Source organism: Pleurodeles waltl, chromosome 2_2 (genome assembly GCF_031143425.1).
Source record: "Pleurodeles waltl isolate 20211129_DDA chromosome 2_2, aPleWal1.hap1.20221129, whole genome shotgun sequence".
In the NCBI taxonomy this organism is placed as follows: Eukaryota; Metazoa; Chordata; class Amphibia; order Caudata; family Salamandridae; genus Pleurodeles; species Pleurodeles waltl.
The window spans coordinates 1157833248-1157855440 of NC_090439.1; the positions used below are offsets into that span (position 1 = coordinate 1157833248).

A 22193-nucleotide genomic window follows, 5' to 3' on the forward strand; every position below is an offset into this window, starting at 1 on the left:
CCAAATCCCCATAGGTTCATCAGTAACATCTTTTTGGTGGACAAAAGCAATTAAGGACAGAGCCCAGTCATCAGCTAATGAGAATTCAATGAATGGCTTGTCTACCACGATTTCAAGATGGTGGGGATCCACTTCCTCAAAGACGTGTTACGTCCCTCAGACTAGTTGGTCCACTTGGACCTCAAAAACGCATACCCATTGATTCCAATTTTTTCCCTGCATTGAAGGTTCCCCCAGTATGTTTGGTGCCAACAAACGTTCGAATTTTCCACTCCGTCTCTTATGCCCCTAGTGCGTCACAAAGGTTCTCAAACCGGTCGTGGAACACATGAGGGTGCAGGGGATATGCCTTATCATCTACCTCGATGACATGCTGATAATGGGTCAATGTCCATGTTGTCTCTCTCTCCAACTTCAAACAGTCATTAACCTTCTGAAGGGGGTAGGCTTTGCGATAAACGAGAAAAAGTCACTCCTGGTTCCTTCCCAAGAGCAACTTTCCTGGGCTTCATCATGGACTCTACTACGACTGTCCACAGCCTTTCATCTCATAGGGTGGGGAAGATTTGACTCAAGTTGAGGAAGACCCTAGCCAAACCTCACACCTTGCTGAGGTAGATCACTCGCCTGGTGGGTTGCCTGTCATCGTCCATCAGGTCATCCTTCCGGAGCCCCTCCATAACTGAACCTTACAGAGGTTAAAGTCTTCTCATTTGAAGAAAGGACTAACTTACTCCCAACTGGTGTCTCTCCCAGATAGGGCACTGGCAGAAATCGGCTGGTGGCTGTCCCATAAGGAAGCATGGAATGGGAGAGTGATTTTCGGTTCAGCCCCAGACCTCATTATAGAATTGGATGCCAGCAGGTCAGGTTGGGTTTGCAGAGTTTTCTACAGGGGTCTCCTCAAGAACAGAAATTGAATGAAGCTTCTAACCGTCTCTTTCGTGGTACGATGTTGGACAAAGAACAAGATTAGGTTGTGTGTCATCGTCAAGACGAAAAATGTGTCAGCGGTCCAATATATCAACCATCTGGGAGTACTGGCTCCAATTTTTGGCAGCACTGCCTGGACCATCAAATCTCAGTCACAGCAGAATATCTCCCCCAGCAACCGAAGCGAACAGGCACTCCCTTCATCTTTGGGATTCTAGCCTGTGGAAACTACATCCAGAAGTCTTTGCCAAGCTTCAGGTATGCCGGGTACCATTCTCTGTAGACCTTTGGTGTGCTGGCTGGACCACCTACTACCCGCTTCTTCAGTTAGAGAACTGACCCGTTGGTGGCAGTGACAGACACCTTCCTTCAGGATTGGAGTCAGGAAAAGGGTTACACATTCCCTCCATTTGCAATGAGCACTCAGCTCAACTCAGGAGGCAACATTCAGAAGTAGTGTTGATCACACCTTTTTGGAAATCTCAAGTCTGGTTTCCAGCTCTTCTGAAACTTTCCTGGGATTTACCAATCAATCAGTTCCCTCCTGCTTCAGAACTGGTGATGAAAGGCTCCTTGACCCTGATGGCGTGGCAGATTAGAGGAGATGGTGGTTGACCCTGGGCCTTTTGAGACAAGCTGAAGACCTCTTGTCCAAGGCTTGGGCCAGCAGTACAGTCAAACGTTACAGGGCGGTATGGACGTAATGGACACGCTGGTGCATGCAAAGGGGTGTGGATCCCGTGGTCGCAGATGTAGTTCCTAATTTCTTGGCTAGTCTGGTGAAGAAAGGTTTTGTGCATAGATCCATCAATAGCTTCTGTTTCACAGTTTTGCCGTTTCACCATTTCGGTAGGACGCACCCTTCTAGATGGTTCACCAATGGCATCGGTCAAGGGATTTGTCTCTCGCTTTAACCGGAGCCACGTTATTCGGCTCTTTGGGATGCCCACCAGGTGCTGTGGGTGCTGAACATTTTCTTGTCTTGGCAACTCAACAGATTTTTGTCCAGAAGGGGCTTTAGGCTAAATTAACAATGACTTGTGCCTGGTATCTTGCAGGAGGGTCTCAGATGTTCAAGTCCTGGACATATTGGGGTGCACCTTCTCCCCGTCTGGAGTTTCCTTTATGGTAAATAGGAGGACCAAGTCCAATACCAGGGTTATTTCTTACCCTGCATTTCCAGATTCCCCTAAACTGTATGTGTCTTGCAATGCCTCAAGGCACATGAAGAGATGTATTCCACGTTTCGCCCACCTGGTGAGCACCAGGTCCTAATCGTGTTGCAGAAACCGCGCAGGGCAGTCTCTTCCCCTACCACAGAATGGTGGGTGCGGTGGGTCATGCAGGAGGCTGGCATTGATCTCAAGGTTTTTGGAGCACATTCCCCTTGAGGACCAATGGCTTCAAAGGCTTTTAGCCTGGGTGCCCATTTGGAGGATATTATGAACTCAGCACACTGGTCTTTGGACTCGACTTTTAAGAGGCTGGTGCTGGATATGGTTCATTTAGTCATGAGCCAGGTTTGACTCAGCATAATCCTCGCCTCCATTCCTGACATAGAACGAAAAATGTCCTACCTGTCGTAATGGAAAGTTTCAATTCTATTAGGGACACAGGGGCAAGGATTATCCCACCCGGTGAGAATCTTGACCCGCAAGCCTCACGTGACTGGTAGGTAATAATTTTTCCTTTTATGTTATTATATGATTATATGTTATATGATGCAGAGTTGTAATACAGCATTATGACTGTGATGTTAAGAAAGCTCTTTTGCTAAGGTTTCTCTGACATGGCACCCGGCATTGATGCTTCTCTTTCTTCCTGGGACGGAGACTGGGAAACAGGACTCATGATGGATGTGCGGTGGGTGATCTTGAGTGAAGAAAGAGGCTGGGACAACATGGACAATGGACTTTATGGGTCTCTGCTGGGGCCTGATTGGTCAGGGACTAATGCCTATGTTTGACTGGATGTTTTGTCTGTTCCATTCCCAAAGGTTCTTGGGATTTGTAGTTTATCAGAATGTTTGAATATGGCTGCTATTGATTACAGCGAAGGAAGAAAAGCATACTCCTCGCTTCCGTGTCCTTACTGGAAATAAAGTTTTCCATTACAAAAGCTAGGACATTTTTCATTCCGGTTAGGAAATCTTTAAGAACACGAGCAATGGAGCTTAATTGCAGCAGTTTTAATAAACAGCACTGAAGCTGGTGAAAAAGCATGAAACGGTTGTTGATACTGCTGCACCATAATTCACAATGTGACCGATCTACGAGAAACTTCTTTCTTAATCTGCACGCTCATGGTTTGTCATTAAGTGTAAATAAGGGAAGGTGGGACGTGATAGCGGGATTGACCTAAACTACATACATTGTAGCAGTTATATTCAGTCTCAACCCGTTAATGAATGTAACTAGTGCTTACTCTATTTGTTAAAGTTCCATCGATAATTAGGAATGTACAAATGTGTCAATATTATGATATTTCAGTTTAGGAATAGAACTGAAATATATTATATTTTACTTTGTTTTAAGAATGGTTATTCTTTGAAATCCATAGGAAATTTGTAACAATAAAAATGTATCTGTAAACACATTCTGAATTAGGTTACGTGACAGAGCACAGTGTGATATTCTGAACGGGATCATGTGATGAAGTACAGCTTGTGAGTTTCTGAATGGGATCACATGACAACCTGAGATATGCTGAGTGGGAATACATGATGCAGGACAATAGGTTAAATTATGCAGCCCAGCCTGCAATAATTCAAAAAGGGCCGTGTGACATGGCACAATCTGTGATATTCTGAATACTGGCTCAGGGCACAGCACCATCTGTGACACTTTGAATCTGGCCACACAACAAGGTACAGAGTCTGATATTTTGAACAAGGTCACAGGATAGCACAGCTTTATTCTGAAAGGGGTGACATGGCACAGCGGAGAGTTTAAAATTCTGAATAGGGTCACTCGAGACTGCAAAGTCTGATATTCTGTACCAAGTGACAGGACAGCATAGTCTGATATTCTGAATGGGATCACATGACACAGACCGGTCTGTGATATTCTTAAAGAGGTCACATGATAGAGAAGAGTCTGATATTCTGAATGAAGTCACATGACCCAGCCTATCATATTCTTTATGCTGTGTCGGAGTGTCAGTATATAAGGAGTTTGCTCTGTACTGGATTTGCCTGTACATTGCGCTGGGCTGTCAGAACAGAAGCATTTGCAGTTAGATTAACTTGTCTGTATATTATATTAGGTTGTCAGAATACAGGTTGCTGTGAATTGACCCTCTATGTTGATCCTGCATGTTCTCACGTACATTCAACCCATCACACACAATATGAATGGAGCACTTCTGTATTGTCTTGTATTTACCAAGCAGTGTCTCACCTTCAGGAGGTCCGAGGCTGGTTCCTTGCATTTTTTCTCTAGATCTGCTACCAGGGCGTTGAGAGAGGTGATTTGATTGGACAGTTTGGAGATATTTGCATTTTCTACCATGGTAATTTTCTTCTCCAACTCCTCCAGTCTCCGATACAGTGTCAGATCTTCATCTCTCAGGAGCTGGTGCAGCTGCTCAATCTCAGACTCAATTCTCTGCTTCTCGGCTCTCATCTTGTTCTGTCAGCATCAAAGACATGATGATTAGATTCTGGGAAGCTTCCAGTGTCAGACAGCCCGCCCCTTCATTCCTTCTCAAGATATTCAAGAAAGATGATGATTGGAGCAAGAAATCTGATTTTGAATCGCTTGAATCTAGTGATAATGATGTGTTTCAGGAAGTTAATAGAATTGGACACTCTACTGACTATTGATTTTCAATCTCAGGATTACAAATACTCGATCTTCTACCTCTCTTACTGTAGGAAAGTACCATCTTGCCTGGCATGTTACCCCCATTTTTCACTGTATATATGTTGTTTTAGTTGTATGTGTCACTGGGACCCTGGTAACCCAGGGCCCCAGTGCTCATAAGTGTGCCTGAATGTGTTACCTGTGTAGTGACTAACTGTCTCACTGAGGCTCTGCTAATCAGAACCTCAGTGGTTATGCTGTCTCATTTCTTTCTAAATTGTCACTAACAGGCTAGTGACCATTTTTACCAATTTACATTGGCTTACTGGAACACCCTTATAATTCCCTAGTATATGGTACTGAGGTACCCAGGGTATTGGGGTTCCAGGAGATCCCTATGGGCTGCAGCATTTCTTTTGCCACCCATAGGGAGCTCTGACAATTCTTACACAGGCCTGCCACTGCAGCCTGAGTGAAATAACGTCCACGTTATTTCACAGCCATTTTACACTGCACTTAAGTAACTTATAAGTCACCTATATGTCTAACCTTTACCTGGTAAAGGTTAGGTGCAAAGTTACTTAGTGTGAGGGCACCCTGGCACTAGCCAAGGTGCCCCCACATTGCTCAGAGCCAATTCCCTGAACTTTGTGAGTGCGGGGACACCATTACACGCGTGCACTACATATAGGTCACTACCTATATGTAGCTTCACCATGGTAACTCCGAATATGGCCATGTAACATGTCTATGATCATGGAATTGCCCCCTCTATGCCATCCTGGCATTGTTGGTACAATTCCATGATCCCAGTGGTCTGTAGCACAGACCCTGGTACTGCCAAACTGCCCTCCCTGGGGTTTCACTGCAGCTGCTGCTGCTGCCAACCCCTCAGACAGGCATCTGCCCTCCTGGGGTCCAGCCAGGCCTGGCCCAGGATGGCAGAACAAAGAACTTCCTCTGAGAGAGGGTGTGACACCCTCTCCCTTTGGAAAATGGTGTGAAGGCAGGGGAGGAGTAGCCTCCCCCAGCCTCTGGAAATGCTTTCTTGGGCACAGATGTGCCGAATTCTGCATAAGCCAGTCTACACCGGTTCAGGGACCCCTTAGCCCCTGCTCTGGCGCGAAACTGGACAAAGGAAAGGGGAGTGAACACTCCCCTGACCTGCACCTCCCCTGGGAGGTGTCCAGAGCTCCTCCAGTGTGCTCCAGACCTCTGCCATCTTGGAAACAGAGGTGCTGCTGGCACACTGGACTGCTCTGAGTGGCCAGTGCCACCAGGTGACGTCAGAGACTCCTTGTGATAGGCTCCTTCAGGTGTTAGTAGCCTCTCCTCTCTCCTAGGTAGCCAAACCCTCTTTTCTGGCTATTTAGGGTCTCTGTCTCTGGGGATACTTTAGATAACGAATGCATGAGCTCAGCCGAGTTCCTCTGCATCTCCCTCTTCACCTTCTGATAAGGAATCGACTGCTGACCGCGCTGGAAGCCTGCAAACCTGCAACATAGTAGCAAAGACGACTACTGCAACTCTGTAACGCTGATCCTGCCGCCTTCTCGACTGTTTTCCTGCTTGTGCATGCTGTGGGGGTAGCCTGCCTCCTCTCTGCACCAGAAGCTCCGAAGAAATCTCCCGTGAGTCGACGGAATCTTCCCCCTGCAACCGCAGGCACCAAAAAGCTGCATTACCGGTCCCTTGGGTCTCCTCTCAGCACGACGAGCGAGGTCCCTCGAATCCAGCGACTCTGTCCAAGTGACCCCCACAGTCCAGTGACTCTTCAGTCCAAGTTTGGTGGAGGTAAGTCCTTGCCTCACCTCGCTGGGCTGCATTGCTGGGAACCGCGACTTTGCAAGCTACTCCGGCCCCTGTGCACTTCCGGCGGAAATCCTTCGTGCACAGCCAAGCCTGGGTCCACGGCACTCTAACCTGCATTGCACGACTTTCTAAGTTGGTCTCCGGCGACGTGGGACTCCTTTGTGCAACTTCGGCGAGCACCGTTTCACGCATCCTCGTAGTGCCTGTTTCTGGCACTTCTCCGGGTGCTACCTGCTTCAGCGAGGGCTCTTTGTCTTGCTCGACGTCCCCTCTCTCTTCAGGTCCAATTTGCGACCTCCTGGTCCCTCCTGGGCCCCAGCAGCGTCCAAAAACACCAAACGCACGATTTGCGTGTAGCAAGGCTTGTTGGCGTCCATCCGGCGGGAAAACACTTCTGCACGACTCTCCAAGGCGTGGGGGATCCATCCTCCAAAGGGGAAGTCTCTAGCCCTTGTCGATCCTGCAGTATTCACAGTTCTTCAGCCTAGTAAGAGCTTCTTTGCACCAACAGCTGGCATTTCTTGGGCATCTGCCCATCTCCGACTTGCTTGTGACTTTTGGACTTGGTCCCCTTGTTCCACAGGTACCCTCAGTCAGGAATCCATCGTTGTTGCATTGCTGATTTGTGTTTTCCTTGCATTTTCCCTCTATCACGACTTCTGTGTCTTTAGGGGAACTTTAGTGCACTTTGCACTCACTTTTCAGGGTCTTGGGGAGGGTTATTTTTCTAACTCTCACTATTTTCTAATAGTCCCAGCGACCCTCTACAAGGTCACATAGGTTTGGGGTCCATTCGTGGTTCGCATTCCACTTTTGGAGTATATGGTTTGTGTTGCCCCTATCCCTATGTTTCCCCATTGCATCCTATTGTAACTATACATTGTTTGCACTGTTTTCTAAGACTATACTGCATATTTTTGCTATTGTGTATATATATCTTGTGTATATTTCCTATCCTCTCACTGAGGGTACACTCTAAGATACTTTGGCATATTGTCATAAAAATAAAGTACCTTTATTTTTAGTATAACTGTGTATTGTGTTTTCTTATGATATTGTGCATATGACACTAAGTGGTACTGTAGTAGCTTCACACGTCTCCTAGTTCAGCCTAAGCTGCTCTGCTAAGATACCATTATCTATCAGCCTAAGCTGCTAGACACCCTATACACTAATAAGGGATAACTGGGCCTGGTGCAAGGTGCAAGTACCCCTTGGTACTCACTACAAGCCAGCCCAGCCTCCTACATTGGTTGTGCAGTGGTGGGATAAGTGCTTGAGACTACTTACCACTCTTGTCAATGTACTTTTCATAAGAGAAAAATATACAAAACAAGGTCAGTGTATATACACATAGCCAAAAAGTTTTGCATTTCCTCTTTTCACTCTTTTCTAAGTGCTGAAAAGTACTCCTAAACTTTCAAAAAGTTCTTAAAAGTTTAAAAAGTTTTTTTTCTGTCTTTCCAAAAAGTTCTGAAAACTTTTTTCTCTTTTTCTATCACTTTAACTCTCTCTAAAAATGTCTGGCACAGGCCAAAGTGTTGATCTGTCCAAACTTGCATATGACAACCTTAGCTGGAAGAGAGCAAGGAGTCTCTGTATAGAGAGAGGTTTGAGTGTAGGGAAGAATCCTTCCTTGGAAATGTTACTTAACATGCTTAGAGAACAGGATAAGGCCATAGGTGCCCCTTCTGTTGAAAAAGTACCTAATAGTTCCCAATCTGATTCAGGGACTCCCCCAGGAAAAGATTCAGGAAAGAAACTTCCTAGCCTGCCCATTACTAGACAATCTAGCATAGATGGTAATGATGATGAGCCACACCAAATAAATAGTGTTGTCTCACATCATAGCAAAAGCATTTATTCTCACCATACTGGTAGTAATGTTTCTGTAAACCAAGCTGTTAAGTTGGCTTCTGTAAGGGACAGGTCTCCTTCTGTTCATTCCCATCATAGCTCTGTTTCTAGAAATGTCCCTCCCACCAACCCTGATGACAGAATGTTAGAGAGGGAACTCAATAAGTTGAGGGTGGAACAAACCAGACTGAAGCTTAAAAAGCAACAGCTGGATTTGGATAGACAGTCTTTTGAATTAGAGAAGGAAAGACAGAAGTTGGGTTTAGATATCCATGGTGGCAGCAGCAGTATTCCCCATAGTCATCCTGCAAAAGAGCATGATTCCAGGAATCTGCACAAGATAGTTCCCCCTTATAAGGAGGGGGATGACATTAACAAGTGGTTTGCTGCACTTGAGAGGGCCTGTGTTGTACAGGATGTCCCTCAAAGGCAGTGGGCTGCTATCCTATGGCTATCATTTAGTGGAAAAGGTAGGGATAGGCTCCTTACTGTGAAAGAAAATGATGCTAATAATTTCCAAGTTCTTAAGAATGCACTCCTGGATGGTTATGGCTTAACCACTGAACAGTACAGGATAAAGTTCAGAGAGACCAAAAAGGAGTCTTCATAAGAATGGGTTGATTTTATTGACCATTCAGTGAAGGCCTTGGAGGGGTGGTTACATGGCAGTAAAGTTACTGATTATGACAGCCTGTATAACTTGATCCTGAGAGAGCATATTCTTAATAAGTGTGTGTCTGATTTGTTGCACCAGTACTTGGTGGACTCTGATCTGACCTCTCCCCAAGAATTGGGAAAGAAGGCAGACAAATGGGTCAGAACAAGAGTGAACAGAAAAGTTCATACAGGGGGTGACAAAGATGGCAACAAAAAGAAGGATGGTAAGTCTTCTGACAAGGGTGGGGACAAATCTAAAAATGAGTCTTCATCAGGCCCACAAAAACACTCTGGTGGGGGTGGTTGGTCCAAATCCTCCTTTAATCAGAACAAGGAAAATAAACCATGGTGCTATTTATGTAAAATAAAAGGCCATTGGACAACAGATCCCAGTTGTCCAAAGAAAGGCACCACAGCTCCTACCACTACAACCCCTACTGCTACACCTAGTGTCCCTACTAATAGCAGTGGTGGTGGGAGCAAACCTACTAATAGCCAATCCAAGGGAGTAGCTGGGCTCACTTTTGGTAATTTAGTTGGGGTTGGTCTGATTAGGGAGACCACAGAGGCTACTTTAGTCTCTGAAGGGGCTATTGATTTAGCCACTTTGGTTGCTTGCCCCCATAACTTGGAGAAGTACAAGCAACTAACCCTAATAAATGGTGTTGAGGTCCAGGCCTACAGGGACACAGGTGCCAGTGTCACAATGGTGATTGAGAAACTGGTGCACCCTGAACAACACATACTTGGACACCAGTACCAAGTAACCGATGCTCACAACATAACATAAAGCCACCCCATGGCTGTTGTAAATCTCAACTGGGGGGGGGGGTAACTGGTCCAAAGAAAGTTGTGGTAGCTTCAGATTTACCTGTAGACTGTCTATTAGGGAATGATTTGGAGACATCAGCTTGGTCAGATGTGGAGTTGGAGGCCCATGCAGCAATGCTGGGCATTCCAGGGCATATTTTTGCTTTGACAAGGGCTCAGGCCAAAAAGCAAAAAGGACAGGGAAGCTTGGATCCTGGAACAATGGACCAAGTGCTCCCTAAAGCTAGGGCTAGTAGAAGCAAACCACTTCCTACTATCCCTCCCTCTACAGTGGATTCTACTTCTGAGGAAGAAGAATTCCCTCCCTGTGCAGAACCTACACCAGAGGAGCTGGAAGCAGACACTGCTGAGCTTTTGGGTGAAGGGGGGCCTGCCAGAGAGGAGCTGAGTGTGGCACAGCAAACCTGTCCCACATTAGAGGGTCTCAGACAGCAAGCTGTCAAACAGGCTAATGGGGATGTCAGTGACTCTCACAGAGTTTACTGGGAGGACAACCTCTTGTACACTGAGCATAGGGATCCTAAACCTGGAGCTGCCAGGAGATTAGTGATTCCTCAGGAGTACAGAAAGTTCCTCCTAACACTGGCACATGACATTCCCTTAGCTGGGCACCTGGGTCAAATGAAAACTTGGGACAGATTGGTACCATTGTTTCATTGGCCTAGGATGTCTGAGGACACAAAATAATTTTGCAAGTCCTGTGAAACCTGTCAAGCCAGTGGCAAGACAGGTGGCACTCCAAAGGCACCCCTTATCCCACTGCCTGTGGTTGGGGTTCCCTTTGAAAGGGTAGGGGTTGACATAGTTGGCCCCCTTGACCCTCCTACTGCTTCAGGCAATAGGTTTATCTTAGTGGTAGTGGACCATGCCACAAGGTATCCTGAAGCTATTCCTTTAAGGACCACTACAGCACCTGCAGTGGCAAAGGCCCTCCTGGGAATATTTTCCAGGGTGGGCTTCCCAAAGGAAGTGGTATCAGACAGGGGAAGCAATTTCATGTCTGCATACTTAAAGGCCATGTGGAAGGAGTGTGGTGTAACTTACAAGTTCACAACACCCTATCATCCACAAACAAATGGACTGGTGGAGAGATTTAATAAAACTCTCAAAGGCATGATTATGGGTCTCCCTGAAAAACTCCGCAGGAGATGGGATATCCTTCTACCATGCCTCCTTTTTGCCTACAGGGAGGTACCCCAGAAAGGAGTGGGCTTCAGCCCCTTTGAACTTCTTTTTGGACACCCTGTTAGGGGTCCACTCACACTTGTAAAGGAGGGTTGGGAACAACCTTTAAAAGCTCCTAAGCAGGATATTGTGGATTATGTACTTGGCCTCAGATCAAGGATGGCTGAGTACATGAAAAAGGCCAGTAAAAACCTTCAGGCCAGCCAAGAGCTCCAGAAGCAATGGCATGATCAGAAGGCTGTTTTGGTTCAGTACCAACCAGGGCAGAAAGTGTGGGTCTTGGAGCCTGTGGCCCCAAGAGCACTCCAAGATAAATGGAGTGGACCCCACACAATTGTTGAACAGAAGGGTGAAGTCACCTACTTGGTTGACTTAGGCACTGCCAGGAGTCCCCTTAGGGTGCTCCATGTCAACCGCCTGAAACCCTACTATGACAGGGCTGATCTCACCCTGCTCATGGCAACAGATGAGGGACAGGAAGAAGACACTGATCCTCTACCTGATCTCTTCTCTTCCACAGAACAAGATGCTCTTGTGGAAGGTGTAGTTTTGGCTGATTGTCTTACTGCTGAGCAGAAAGATAATTGCATAAATCTCCTAGGACAATTTTCAGAACTCTTCTCTACTGTGCCAGGCACCACTTCTTGGTGTGAGCACACTATAGATACTGGAGACAGCTTACCTGTCAAAAGTAAGATCTATAGGCAGCCTGACCATGTCAGGGACTGCATAAAGCAAGAAGTTCAGAAAATGTTGGAACTAGGAGTGGTTGAGCACTCTGACAGTCCATGGGCTTCTCCTGTGGTACTGGTACCAAAACCCAATTCTAAAGATGGAAAGAAGGAAATGAGGTTTTGTGTAGACTATAGAGGTCTCAACTTGGTAACCAAAACTGATGCTCACCCTATACCCAGGGCAGATGAGCTCATAGATACACTGGCATCTGCCAAGTATCTAAGCACTTTTGATTTGACTGCAGGGTATTGGCAGATCAAATTGTCAGAAGATGCTAAACCTAAGACTGCATTTTCTACCATTGGAGGACATTACCAGTTTACTGTAATGCCTTTTGGTTTGAAAAATGCATCTGCCACTTTTCAGAGGTTGGTGAACACAGTCCTGCAAGGGCTGGAAGCTTTCAGTGCAGCATATTTGGATGATATAGCTGTCTTTAGCTCCAGTTGGGATGATCACCTGGTCCACCTATGGAAAGTTTTGGAGGCTCTGCAAAAGGCAGGCCTCACTATCAAGGCTTCAAAGTGCCAGATAGGGCAGGGTAAGGTGGTTTATCTGGGACACCATGTTGGTGGGGAACAGATTGCACCACTTCAGGGGAAAATCCAAACTATTATTGATTGGGTTCCCCCTACCACTCAGACTCAGGTGAGAGCCTTCCTAGGCCTCACTGGGTATTACAGGAGGTTCATTAAGAACTATGGCTCCATTGCAGCCCCTCTTAATGACCTCACATCCAAGAAAATGCCTAAAAAGGTATTGTGGACAGCAAGATGTCAGAAAGCTTTTGAGGAGCTGAAGCAGGCCATGTGCTCTGCACCTGTCCTGAAAAGCCCTTGTTACTCTAAAAAATTCTATGTCCAAACTGATGCATCTGAATTAGGAGTAGGGGCAGTCCTATCACAACTTAATTCTGAGGGCCAGGATCAACCTGTTGCTTTTATTAGTAGGAGGTTGACCCCTAGAGAAAAGCGTTGGTCTGCCATTGAGAGGGAGGCCTTTGCTGTGGTCTGGGCTCTGAAGAAGTTGAGGCCATACCTGTTTGGCAATCACTTCATTGTTCAGACAGACCACAAACCTCTACTTTGGCTAAAACAAATGAAAGGTGAAAATCCAAAATTGTTGAGGTGGTCCATATCCCTACAGGGAATGGACTATACAGTGGAACATAGACCTGGGAGTAGCCACTCCAATGCAGATGGACTCTCCAGATATTTCCACTTAGACAATGAAGACTCATCAGGTGATGGCTAGTCTTATTGTCCTTCGTTTGGGGGGCGGGGTTTGTGTAGGAAAGTACCATCTTGCCTGGCATGTTACCCCCATTTTTCACTGTATATATGTTGTTTTAGTTGTATGTGTCACTGGGACCCTGGTAACCCAGGGCCCCAGTGCTCATAAGTGTGCCTGAATGTGTTACCTGTGTAGTGACTAACTGTCTCACTGAGGCTCTGCTAATCAGAACCTCAGTGGTTATGCTCTCTCATTTCTTTCTAAATTGTCACTAACAGGCTAGTGACCATTTTTACCAATTTACATTGGCTTACTGGAACACCCTTATAATTCCCTAGTATATGGTACTGAGGTACCCAGGGTATTGGGGTTCCAGGAGATCCCTATGGGCTGCAGCATTTCTTTTGCCACCCATAGGGAGCTCTGACAATTCTTACACAGGCCTGCCACTGCAGCCTGAGTGAAATAACGTCCACGTTATTTCACAGCCATTTTACACTGCACTTAAGTAACTTATAAGTCACCTATATGTCTAACCTTTACCTGGTAAAGGTTAGGTGCAAAGTTACTTAGTGTGAGGGCACCCTGGCACTAGCCAAGGTGCCCCCACATTGTTCAGAGCCAATTCCCTGAACTTTGTGAGTGCGGGGACACCATTACACGCGTGCACTACATATAGGTCACTACCTATATGTAGCTTCACCATGGTAACTCCGAATATGGCCATGTAACATGTCTATGATCATGGAATTGCCCCCTCTATGCCATCCTGGCATTGTTGGTACAATTCCATGATCCCAGTGGTCTGTAGCACAGACCCTGGTACTGCCAAACTGCCCTCCCTGGGGTTTCACTGCAGCTGCTGCTGCTGCCAACCCCTCAGACAGGCATCTGCCCTCCTGGGGTCCAGCCAGGCCTGGCCCAGGATGGCAGAACAAAGAACTTCCTCTGAGAGAGGGTGTGACACCCTCTCCCTTTGGAAAATGGTGTGAAGGCAGGGGAGGAGTAGCCTCCCCCAGCCTCTGGAAATGCTTTCTTGGGCACAGATGTGCCCAATTCTGCATAAGCCAGTCTACACCGGTTCAGGGACCCCTTAGCCCCTGCTCTGGCGCGAAACTGGACAAAGGAAAGGGGAGTGACCACTCCCCTGACCTGCACCTCCCCTGGGAGGTGTCCAGAGCTCCTCCAGTGTGCTCCAGACCTCTGCCATCTTGGAAACAGAGGTGCTGCTGGCACACTGGACTGCTCTGAGTGGCCAGTGCCACCAGGTGACGTCAGAGACTCCTTGTGATAGGCTCCTTCAGGTGTTAGTAGCCTCTCCTCTCTCCTAGGTAGCCAAACCCTCTTTTCTGGCTATTTAGGGTCTGTCTCTGGGGAAACTTTAGATAACGAATGCATGAGCTCAGCCGAGTTCCTCTGCATCTCCCTCTTCACCTTCTGATAAGGAATCGACTGCTGACCGCGCTGGAAGCCTGCAAACCTGCAACATAGTAGCAAAGACGACTACTGCAACTCTGTAACGCTGATCCTGCCGCCTTCTCGACTGTTTTCCTGCTTGTGCATGCTGTGGGGGTAGCCTGCCTCCTCTCTGCACCAGAAGCTCTGAAGAAATCTCCCGTGGGTCGACAGAATCTTCCCCCTGCAACCGCAGGCACCAAAAAGCTGCATTACCGGTCCCTTGGGTCTCCTCTCACCCCGACGAGCGAGGTCCCTCGAATCCAGCGACTCTGTCCAAGTGACCCCCACAGTCCAGTGACTCTTCAGTCCAAGTTTGGTGGAGGTAAGTCCTTGCCTCACCTCGCTGGGCTGCATTGCTGGGAACCGCGACTTTGCAAGCTACTCCGGCCCCTGTGCACTTCCGGCGGAAATCCTTCGTGCACAGCCAAGCCTGGGTCCACGGCACTCTAACCTGCATTGCACGACTTTCTAAGTTGGTCTCCGGCGACGTGGGACTCCTTTGTGCAACTTCGGCGAGCACCGTTTCACGCATCCTCGTAGTGCCTGTTTCTGGCACTTCTCCGGGTGCTACCTGCTTCAGCGAGGGCTCTTTGTCTTGCTCGACGTCCCCTCTCTCTTCAGGTCCAATTTGCGACCTCCTGGTCCCTCCTGGGCCCCAGCAGCATCCAAAAACGCCAAACGCACGATTTGCGTGTAGCAAGGCTTGTTGGCGTCCATCCGGCGGGAAAACACTTCTGCACGACTCTCCAAGGCGTGGGGGATCCATCCTCCAAAGGGGAAGTCTCTAGCCCTTGTCGATCCTGCAGTATTCACAGTTCTTCAGCCTAGTAAGAGCTTCTTTGCACCAACAGCTGGCATTTCTTGGGCATCTGCCCATCTCCGACTTGCTTGTGACTTTTGGACTTGGTCCCCTTGTTCCACAGGTACCCTCAGTCAGGAATCCATCGTTGTTGCATTGCTGATTTGTGTTTTCCTTGCATTTTCCCTCTATCACGACTTCTGTGTCTTTAGGGGAACTTTAGTGCACTTTGCACTCACTTTTCAGGGTCTTGGGGAGGGTTATTTTTCTAACTCTCACTATTTTCTAATAGTCCCAGCGACCCTCTACAAGGTCACATAGGTTTGGGGTCCATTCGTGGTTCGCATTCCACTTTTGGAGTATATGGTTTGTGTTGCCCCTATCCCTATGTTTCCCCATTGCATCCTATTGTAACTATACATTGTTTGCACTGTTTTCTAAGACTATACTGCATATTTTTGCTATTGTGTATATATATCTTGTGTATATTTCCTATCCTCTCACTGAGGGTACACTCTAAGATACTTTGGCATATTGTCATAAAAATAAAGTACCTTTATTTTTAGTATAACTGTGTATTGTGTTTTCTTATGATATTGTGCATATGACACTAAGTGGTACTGTAGTAGCTTCACACGTCTCCTAGTTCAGCCTAAGCTGCTCTGCTAAGCTACCATTATCTATCAGCCTAAGCTGCTAGACACCCTATACACTAATAAGGGATAACTGGGCCTGGTGCAAGGTGCAAGTACCCCTTGGTACTCACTACAAGCCAGCCCAGCCTCCTACACTTACCTACTAAGAATGTGAGCGGAACTACACAGACTTATAAAACATCTTGCAATGAAACTCATCTACACACAATGGAGACATCCTTAAATCCAAATACAAGTCCATTTGAGATTCAAACTCATCACAGAAACTTAGAGAACCTCTGTAATTGACAATGTGAGAACAGTCACCACTGCTTTGCTCAGTGCATCTTCTTCATTACTTATATCCCTCGGTCCAAGAACACACTTGCTGATGCGCTGCCACAAGGATATCCAATCACCTTTGTTCAAGCAATCATTCAACCCAATCAAATAACTGATGCTGTACAACATCTGTAGACATGTGTCTCACTCATTCTCAGTTTATTCTTAAGGTTGTTAAAGACTTAACTGAATCACTGTCTGTCCAAGAAGATATGTAAGTTCAACAACAGCCTCTACTCACTCCTACCAAGGAACGTAAGGAAGAGGTTTTGTGAATGTGTAATGACACTGAGGACCTACAGCCACTCTCGTTAGGACAGCGATCCTTCTGGTGGCCATCCATAACTAAGGATGTTGAGCATTATTTTCTGGCTTGGGGAATTTCCCATTTAAGTAAAATTAGTGCACTCCAAACAATTTATATCTAAGCCTGTACCGCCTGAACTATGGCACAGGATGTCAACTGCTTTTATCCTTACATCACCACCTGCAGGAGCATATCTATTTATTAAATTCATCATTGAGTCCTTTTCCAATATAGCTAATTTTTCTCTTCTTAAAACCATACTATCGGCTTCCACCTTGGCCTAACACTTTCTATCAGATTTAAATTGATCCTGTGGGCTTTAAGACAAAGACTCTGGCTTTCTAAATCTGTATGGAAAGTGCAAAGTGCTCTGAACTAGACTCGGAACTAAGCTGCAGGAATACACAATTGTCTGTCTGCAATTTAAAAAAACTAACTTCCAGTGACTGTGACAAGCTTTCCTGAATAGACGCCAGGAGCAACACACAAGTAATGACTGGGGGATTCTTGAGAAAACCACAGTTGGTGTAGCTACATCAACCAGGAATATTCAACCAGTCTGCCACATTGGGTGCCCTTGACCGTGCTTCAAAGGAGTGACCTGACCGAATGCTCAGGAGAGGCATAGGAGATGCCCTTTGATGGAAAACAGACAGCTCAGAAGGAGAGGGGATGCAAAGGATGCCAGACAATTTTAAGCCCACACTGCATCACAAGATAAGGTGATTCCTGCTTTACTACATGTGATGTCCGAGGTCCCAGAAATGTCTCCCCAGTGAAGGAGGCTGTTAGAACTCGACAAGCTACCAGTTCCGCTGTGCCACTTAACACCAAGAGCATCTGAAGAACTAAAGACATTTTAGATACCGTTGGTGGTTGGGCATGAGGAACTTACATGTACTGCAAGAAGAATGTCACTATCAGAAGGCAACTACACCTGCAGAGAGTGCTCTCCTCTGTGAAACAGATGGTGGGAAGCTGCTGATTGGGTACAGGGTTTGAGAGTGGGCCTGAGAAGAACCCAAGCTTGTGGTCATGATTTCAATGACTATGAGCACCACAACCCTGTCACAACCTCCTCGAGTGGTGCTACCACTGCCACAGCTTACTTAAGGTTGTGAGCATCACCGCCCTTATCATGAGTCATGACCGCATCGACTAGGCAGGGGCAAAGATTGCAGCATCATTACCCAGTAAGTCATGCATGGTGTGCTGCATCAGTGGCAGCGCTGACCCTGCTGACCAGAGATGCCTGCAGGTGCTGCCTACACAAAAGAACTTCACATACTTTTCCACCAAGGACAGAGATGTATTGCAACATTTCATCCCAGAGGTCAGGAAAGAGAGCATGGCTAGTTGGGGACTGAATCAGAATACTTAAAGTGAGCTGTACAACAACAATGGCCCCACAGTACCTCTGATATTCCACATGGCAGAGCCAGGGGTCAATGTGATATACTGTTTCTCAGACCCTGTCGGGTGCCGTGGGGAAGGCAGAGACTAGAGGCTAAATTCCTTCGTAATAACTCTATATACAAACATCAACCCAGCATCAAGTTTCGCCAGCAACAGCCGGGACAGTGTTCAGTACCCTCTGACCCCACAAAGCGACAATCTCTCTCCTACGACTTCAACCACCTTTTCCATGAGCATGACCGAGAACGTCATAAAAAGGACTAGGAAGGATGGGGTGCCAGGACCCAATGGTCTACCTGCTACTCTGTTTAAATGTGCCCCATCAGACTGGGCAGAGAAGCTGACAGACTGTTTCAATAACGCGTACTACCTGACCACAGTTCCGTAATCCTGGAGAGGTTCTATACTGTGTCCAATTTATAAAAAGGGGGACCGCTTTCTAGCAACAAACTATCGATTAATTGCCTTCCTGGATGTGGAGGCTAAAATATACGCCTGACTGCTGTTGGATCAGTTGGAATCCTGGGTAGAAGAGTGCCAAATCCAGTCATTTTTTCAATCTGGCTTCAGAGCAGGGGCCTCACAGTGAATAACATCATGGTACTTGCATACTTACAGCGTCAGGCAGTCAGCTTTGGTCATCAGCCGTTTTATTGACTACAGCGCGGCCTTCGACAGGGTCGACCGTGATACCCTGTGGAAGAAGCTGTCACTATGGGAAATTCCTATGCACCTCCTAAAAGCCATCATTTCACTCTACTCCAGTACCTCGGTCCGGGTCCGACCGGGCCTGGGTCACTATCACAGAAAATAGTAACAAATAGAGGCCTAAAGCAGGGGTGTGCTTTGGCCCCGCTACTGTTTAACTTGTACACTGCAGATTTGGAGAAATACTTGAATGCTAGAAGTTCGGTCTTACTGAAGTTGGGCCCCACAAGGCTCCAAATCATCCAGTACGTGGACGATATTGTCATAATGGACTGTACGAAAACTGGGCTACAGCGAGCTTTAAATTCCCTAAATAATTTTAACAAGGACAACCAGTTGCAGGTCAATCATCAAAAGACCAAAGTCCTAATATTCAGAAGGTACAAGAACAAAAAACTCAAACCCTGGCAATTGGGAAGTCAGATCATCTGCACAGCCAGGAGATACAACTACTTGGGGGTGTGGTTCACAGAAAACAACACGGTAGAGGCACAGAAAAACGCAATCAGACAAAAGGCTGCTGCCATCGCATACAAGGTTGCCAAATTGAATAATCAACTCAGAAGTGCCTCGGCTGAACCAATACTGAGAGTAACAAAGGTGACATTACTACCCCTTTGCAATATGGTTACCCGGCATTTCTAGTGTCCTTGGAATCCACTAAAGAACAGGCCCACAGCAGGGCATATTTAAAAATTCTACAAACAACCAAAATACACACGTCGCACCAGACTCAGATTGGAAATGGGCCTAAAGTCACAACAGATAGACTGCCAAGCGGCAACCTTGAAATATTACATCAGTCTCAGGAAGGCAAACTTGCTTACGTTAAAACAACACTTGAGAACGATTTTCGAGACCCCTGGCAATCCGTGGCACACGCAATTAAGTAAGGCGCAGAAGACTTTCAAAATGGGCGATTCCATCCAGCTGTCAGACTCATTGACTTACGCTGCCGGTAAAACATTAATTAACAAAAGAGCAAAGGAACTCTCCCGAGAGTCCAATTTATCGTTAACTAAATCACCCACAACTGTGCCTGCCCTAAATGATTCTTATTTGGTTGGAGCCCCTCAACCATACCTCCTAGCAGCAATAAACATAGGCATCCGGCACCAAACTCTTTACATGCGAACATTAGTCCTCCCAATTAAGGACGTCAATCCTTCTTTGTCCGTACACAGGCAAAAAAGTGCCTGTAGGCTCTGCTCTTACCCCCGAGAAACCTGGCTACACCTGCTGTGCTGCTGTCCTAGTTTAGCAGCTGAAAGAAGACAACTAATAATACCACTAGCGTTCGCTCAGGGAGCACGGTCCTGTATGGAGATATCTAACCTTTGCTTTTCACACTCCGCTCCCTGGGCATTGGCAAGATGTGCAAAATATGTGACAGCACTCAAGAGGCTGCTAGCCCAGGTAGCTGAATAGATAGCAGAGCACACAAGGGCTCTAACCACGTGTTACCATTCCTTTGTTGCAAACAAGTCTTTTATTTTTTGTTTTTCTCTCTCTTTTACTCCTTTTATTTCTTTCACCGCTTTAAGTTTAAGTTGTTTCAAAATGAACTTGCATCACATGAGTTTTATTACTTTGTAGTATTTGTAATGGTTTTAACTAATTGATCAATAAATTGACAATGACAATGACTGAGAAGTCAACAAAATCAACCCAGGTCTGGCTCGAGGTTTTCTGAGCCCCCCTGAACCTAATCCTATACTCCACAGTTGAGAATCCAAAACCCTCAATCAGGGTAGCCTTCATGAGGTCATAGGATTCTGCATCTTTTCCAGAGAGTGTGAGGAGTCTATCCCTACACTTTCCAGTGAACATTTCCCTAAGGAGAGCTCCCCAGTGAGATCTGCTTACTGTTCTGGTTGCACAAGGCCTCTCAAGAGCTATGAACCATTTGGTGATTTCATCACCCTCCTCATATTTTGAAACAGTCCCTTTGGGGATTTTTAGGATGACTGTATTCTCTCTGACCCTATTTATATTGCTGCCACCATTTATGGGTGCTAAGTCCATTTCTGGTCTTTCCCTTTCTATAGCCAGGAGCTGTTTCTCCAAGGCTAACCTTTTGGCCATCCTTGCTAAAAGGATGTCCTCCTCATTGAGGCTGCCCTCAATGTTCTCAGTAGAACTGGACTCCCCTGTGGAAGAACCAGAGTCTCTGAGTCTGATTTGTGGAGACAGGGGTCTTGGAGCCCTGTTCTCTCTAATTAGAACACTAATGTTCACTAATTTCTTCCCCATCTGAGGGGAGGTCTTCCACCTCAGTGGTGTGGTCCCTTGTATATTCTGCCAAGAGCTCTGGAGCTTGACCTTGGTAGGGGTGGAACCTGTTGTAATATTTTTCAGCTTACAGAGAGTCCTTAGCTCTGCCATTCCTAGATAGAGGTAAGGGTTGAGGTTGAGTTCCACCACCATCTCATCTGTGCTGGTCATTATGGGGGTCATTCCGACCCTGGCGGTCAAAGACCGCCAGGGCCGCGAATGGAGGAAGCACCGCCAACAGGCTGGCGGTGCTTCCCTGCCCATTCTGACCGTGGCGGTAAAGCCGCGGTCAGAAAACTGGGTCTGGCGGTTTTCCGCCGGATTTCCCCCAGCTGGGCAAAGCAGCGCTGCTCAGGGGATTCTGACTCCCTTCCCGCCAGCCTGTTTCTGGCGGTTTACACCGCCAGGAAGAGGCTTGCGGGAACTGGTGTCCTGGTGCCCCTGCACTGCCCATGCCTAACAGGGCCCCAGCCTGCTTTTCACTGTCTGCCTAGCAGACAGTGAAAAGCGCGACCCAACACCGCCGGCTCCATTCGGAGCCGGCTTCAATGTTGCAGGCCCCCTTCCCGCTGGGCCGGCGGGCGCTAACATTGTGGGAAGGTCGGAATGGCACCAGCGGTCTTTTGACCGCGGTGCGGCCAAATGGCGGTTCAGAATGACCCCCTATGTCTCTAAGAAACTAAAAACTACTTCTAGTACCTAAATGCTAACTTTTTACAAAACCTTTAAACATAAAAAAAGAAATGCTAACAGTGACTTACACAAGGCCCTAGCAGGACTTTTAAAAATTTAGAAAAATAGCAAAAATTCAAAAATAAATTTTCTAATGACAATTTTGGAATTTAGTCTTGTGATCGGGTATTGGCTGAGTAGTCCAGAAAATGCAAAGTCTTAGATCCCACCGCTGATCTACCAATGTAGGAAGCTGGCTCTGTATATACTATATCAAAATGAGATATAGTGTGCACAGAGTCCAGTGATTCCCCAGAGGCTTGACAGAGGCAATAATAGATAATACTAATGCTCTATATGTGGTAGTGTGGTCGAGCAGTTAGGCTTATCAGAGGGTAGTGTTAAGCATTTGTTGTACACACGCAAGCAATAAGTGAAAACACACACTCAATGACTTAACTCCAGACCAATAGGTTTTTATATAGAAACATATTCTTTTGTTAATTTATTTTTAGAACCACAAGATTCAGTTTGCA

The 22193-nt window shown here is 46.6% G+C and overlaps 1 protein-coding gene across 1 annotated transcript in view; it reads right to left on the bottom strand.

Moving 5' to 3' along the window:
- The window catches only part of LOC138282989 (E3 ubiquitin-protein ligase TRIM39-like), a 119367-nt gene that overhangs the window by 60451 nt on the left and 36723 nt on the right, over positions 1–22193 (bottom strand). Inside the window, exon 3 of the mRNA XM_069221082.1 lies at positions 4332–4562. Coding sequence (XP_069077183.1) covers positions 4332–4562 — 231 coding nt within the window. The remainder of the gene's footprint in view (positions 1–4331; positions 4563–22193) is intronic.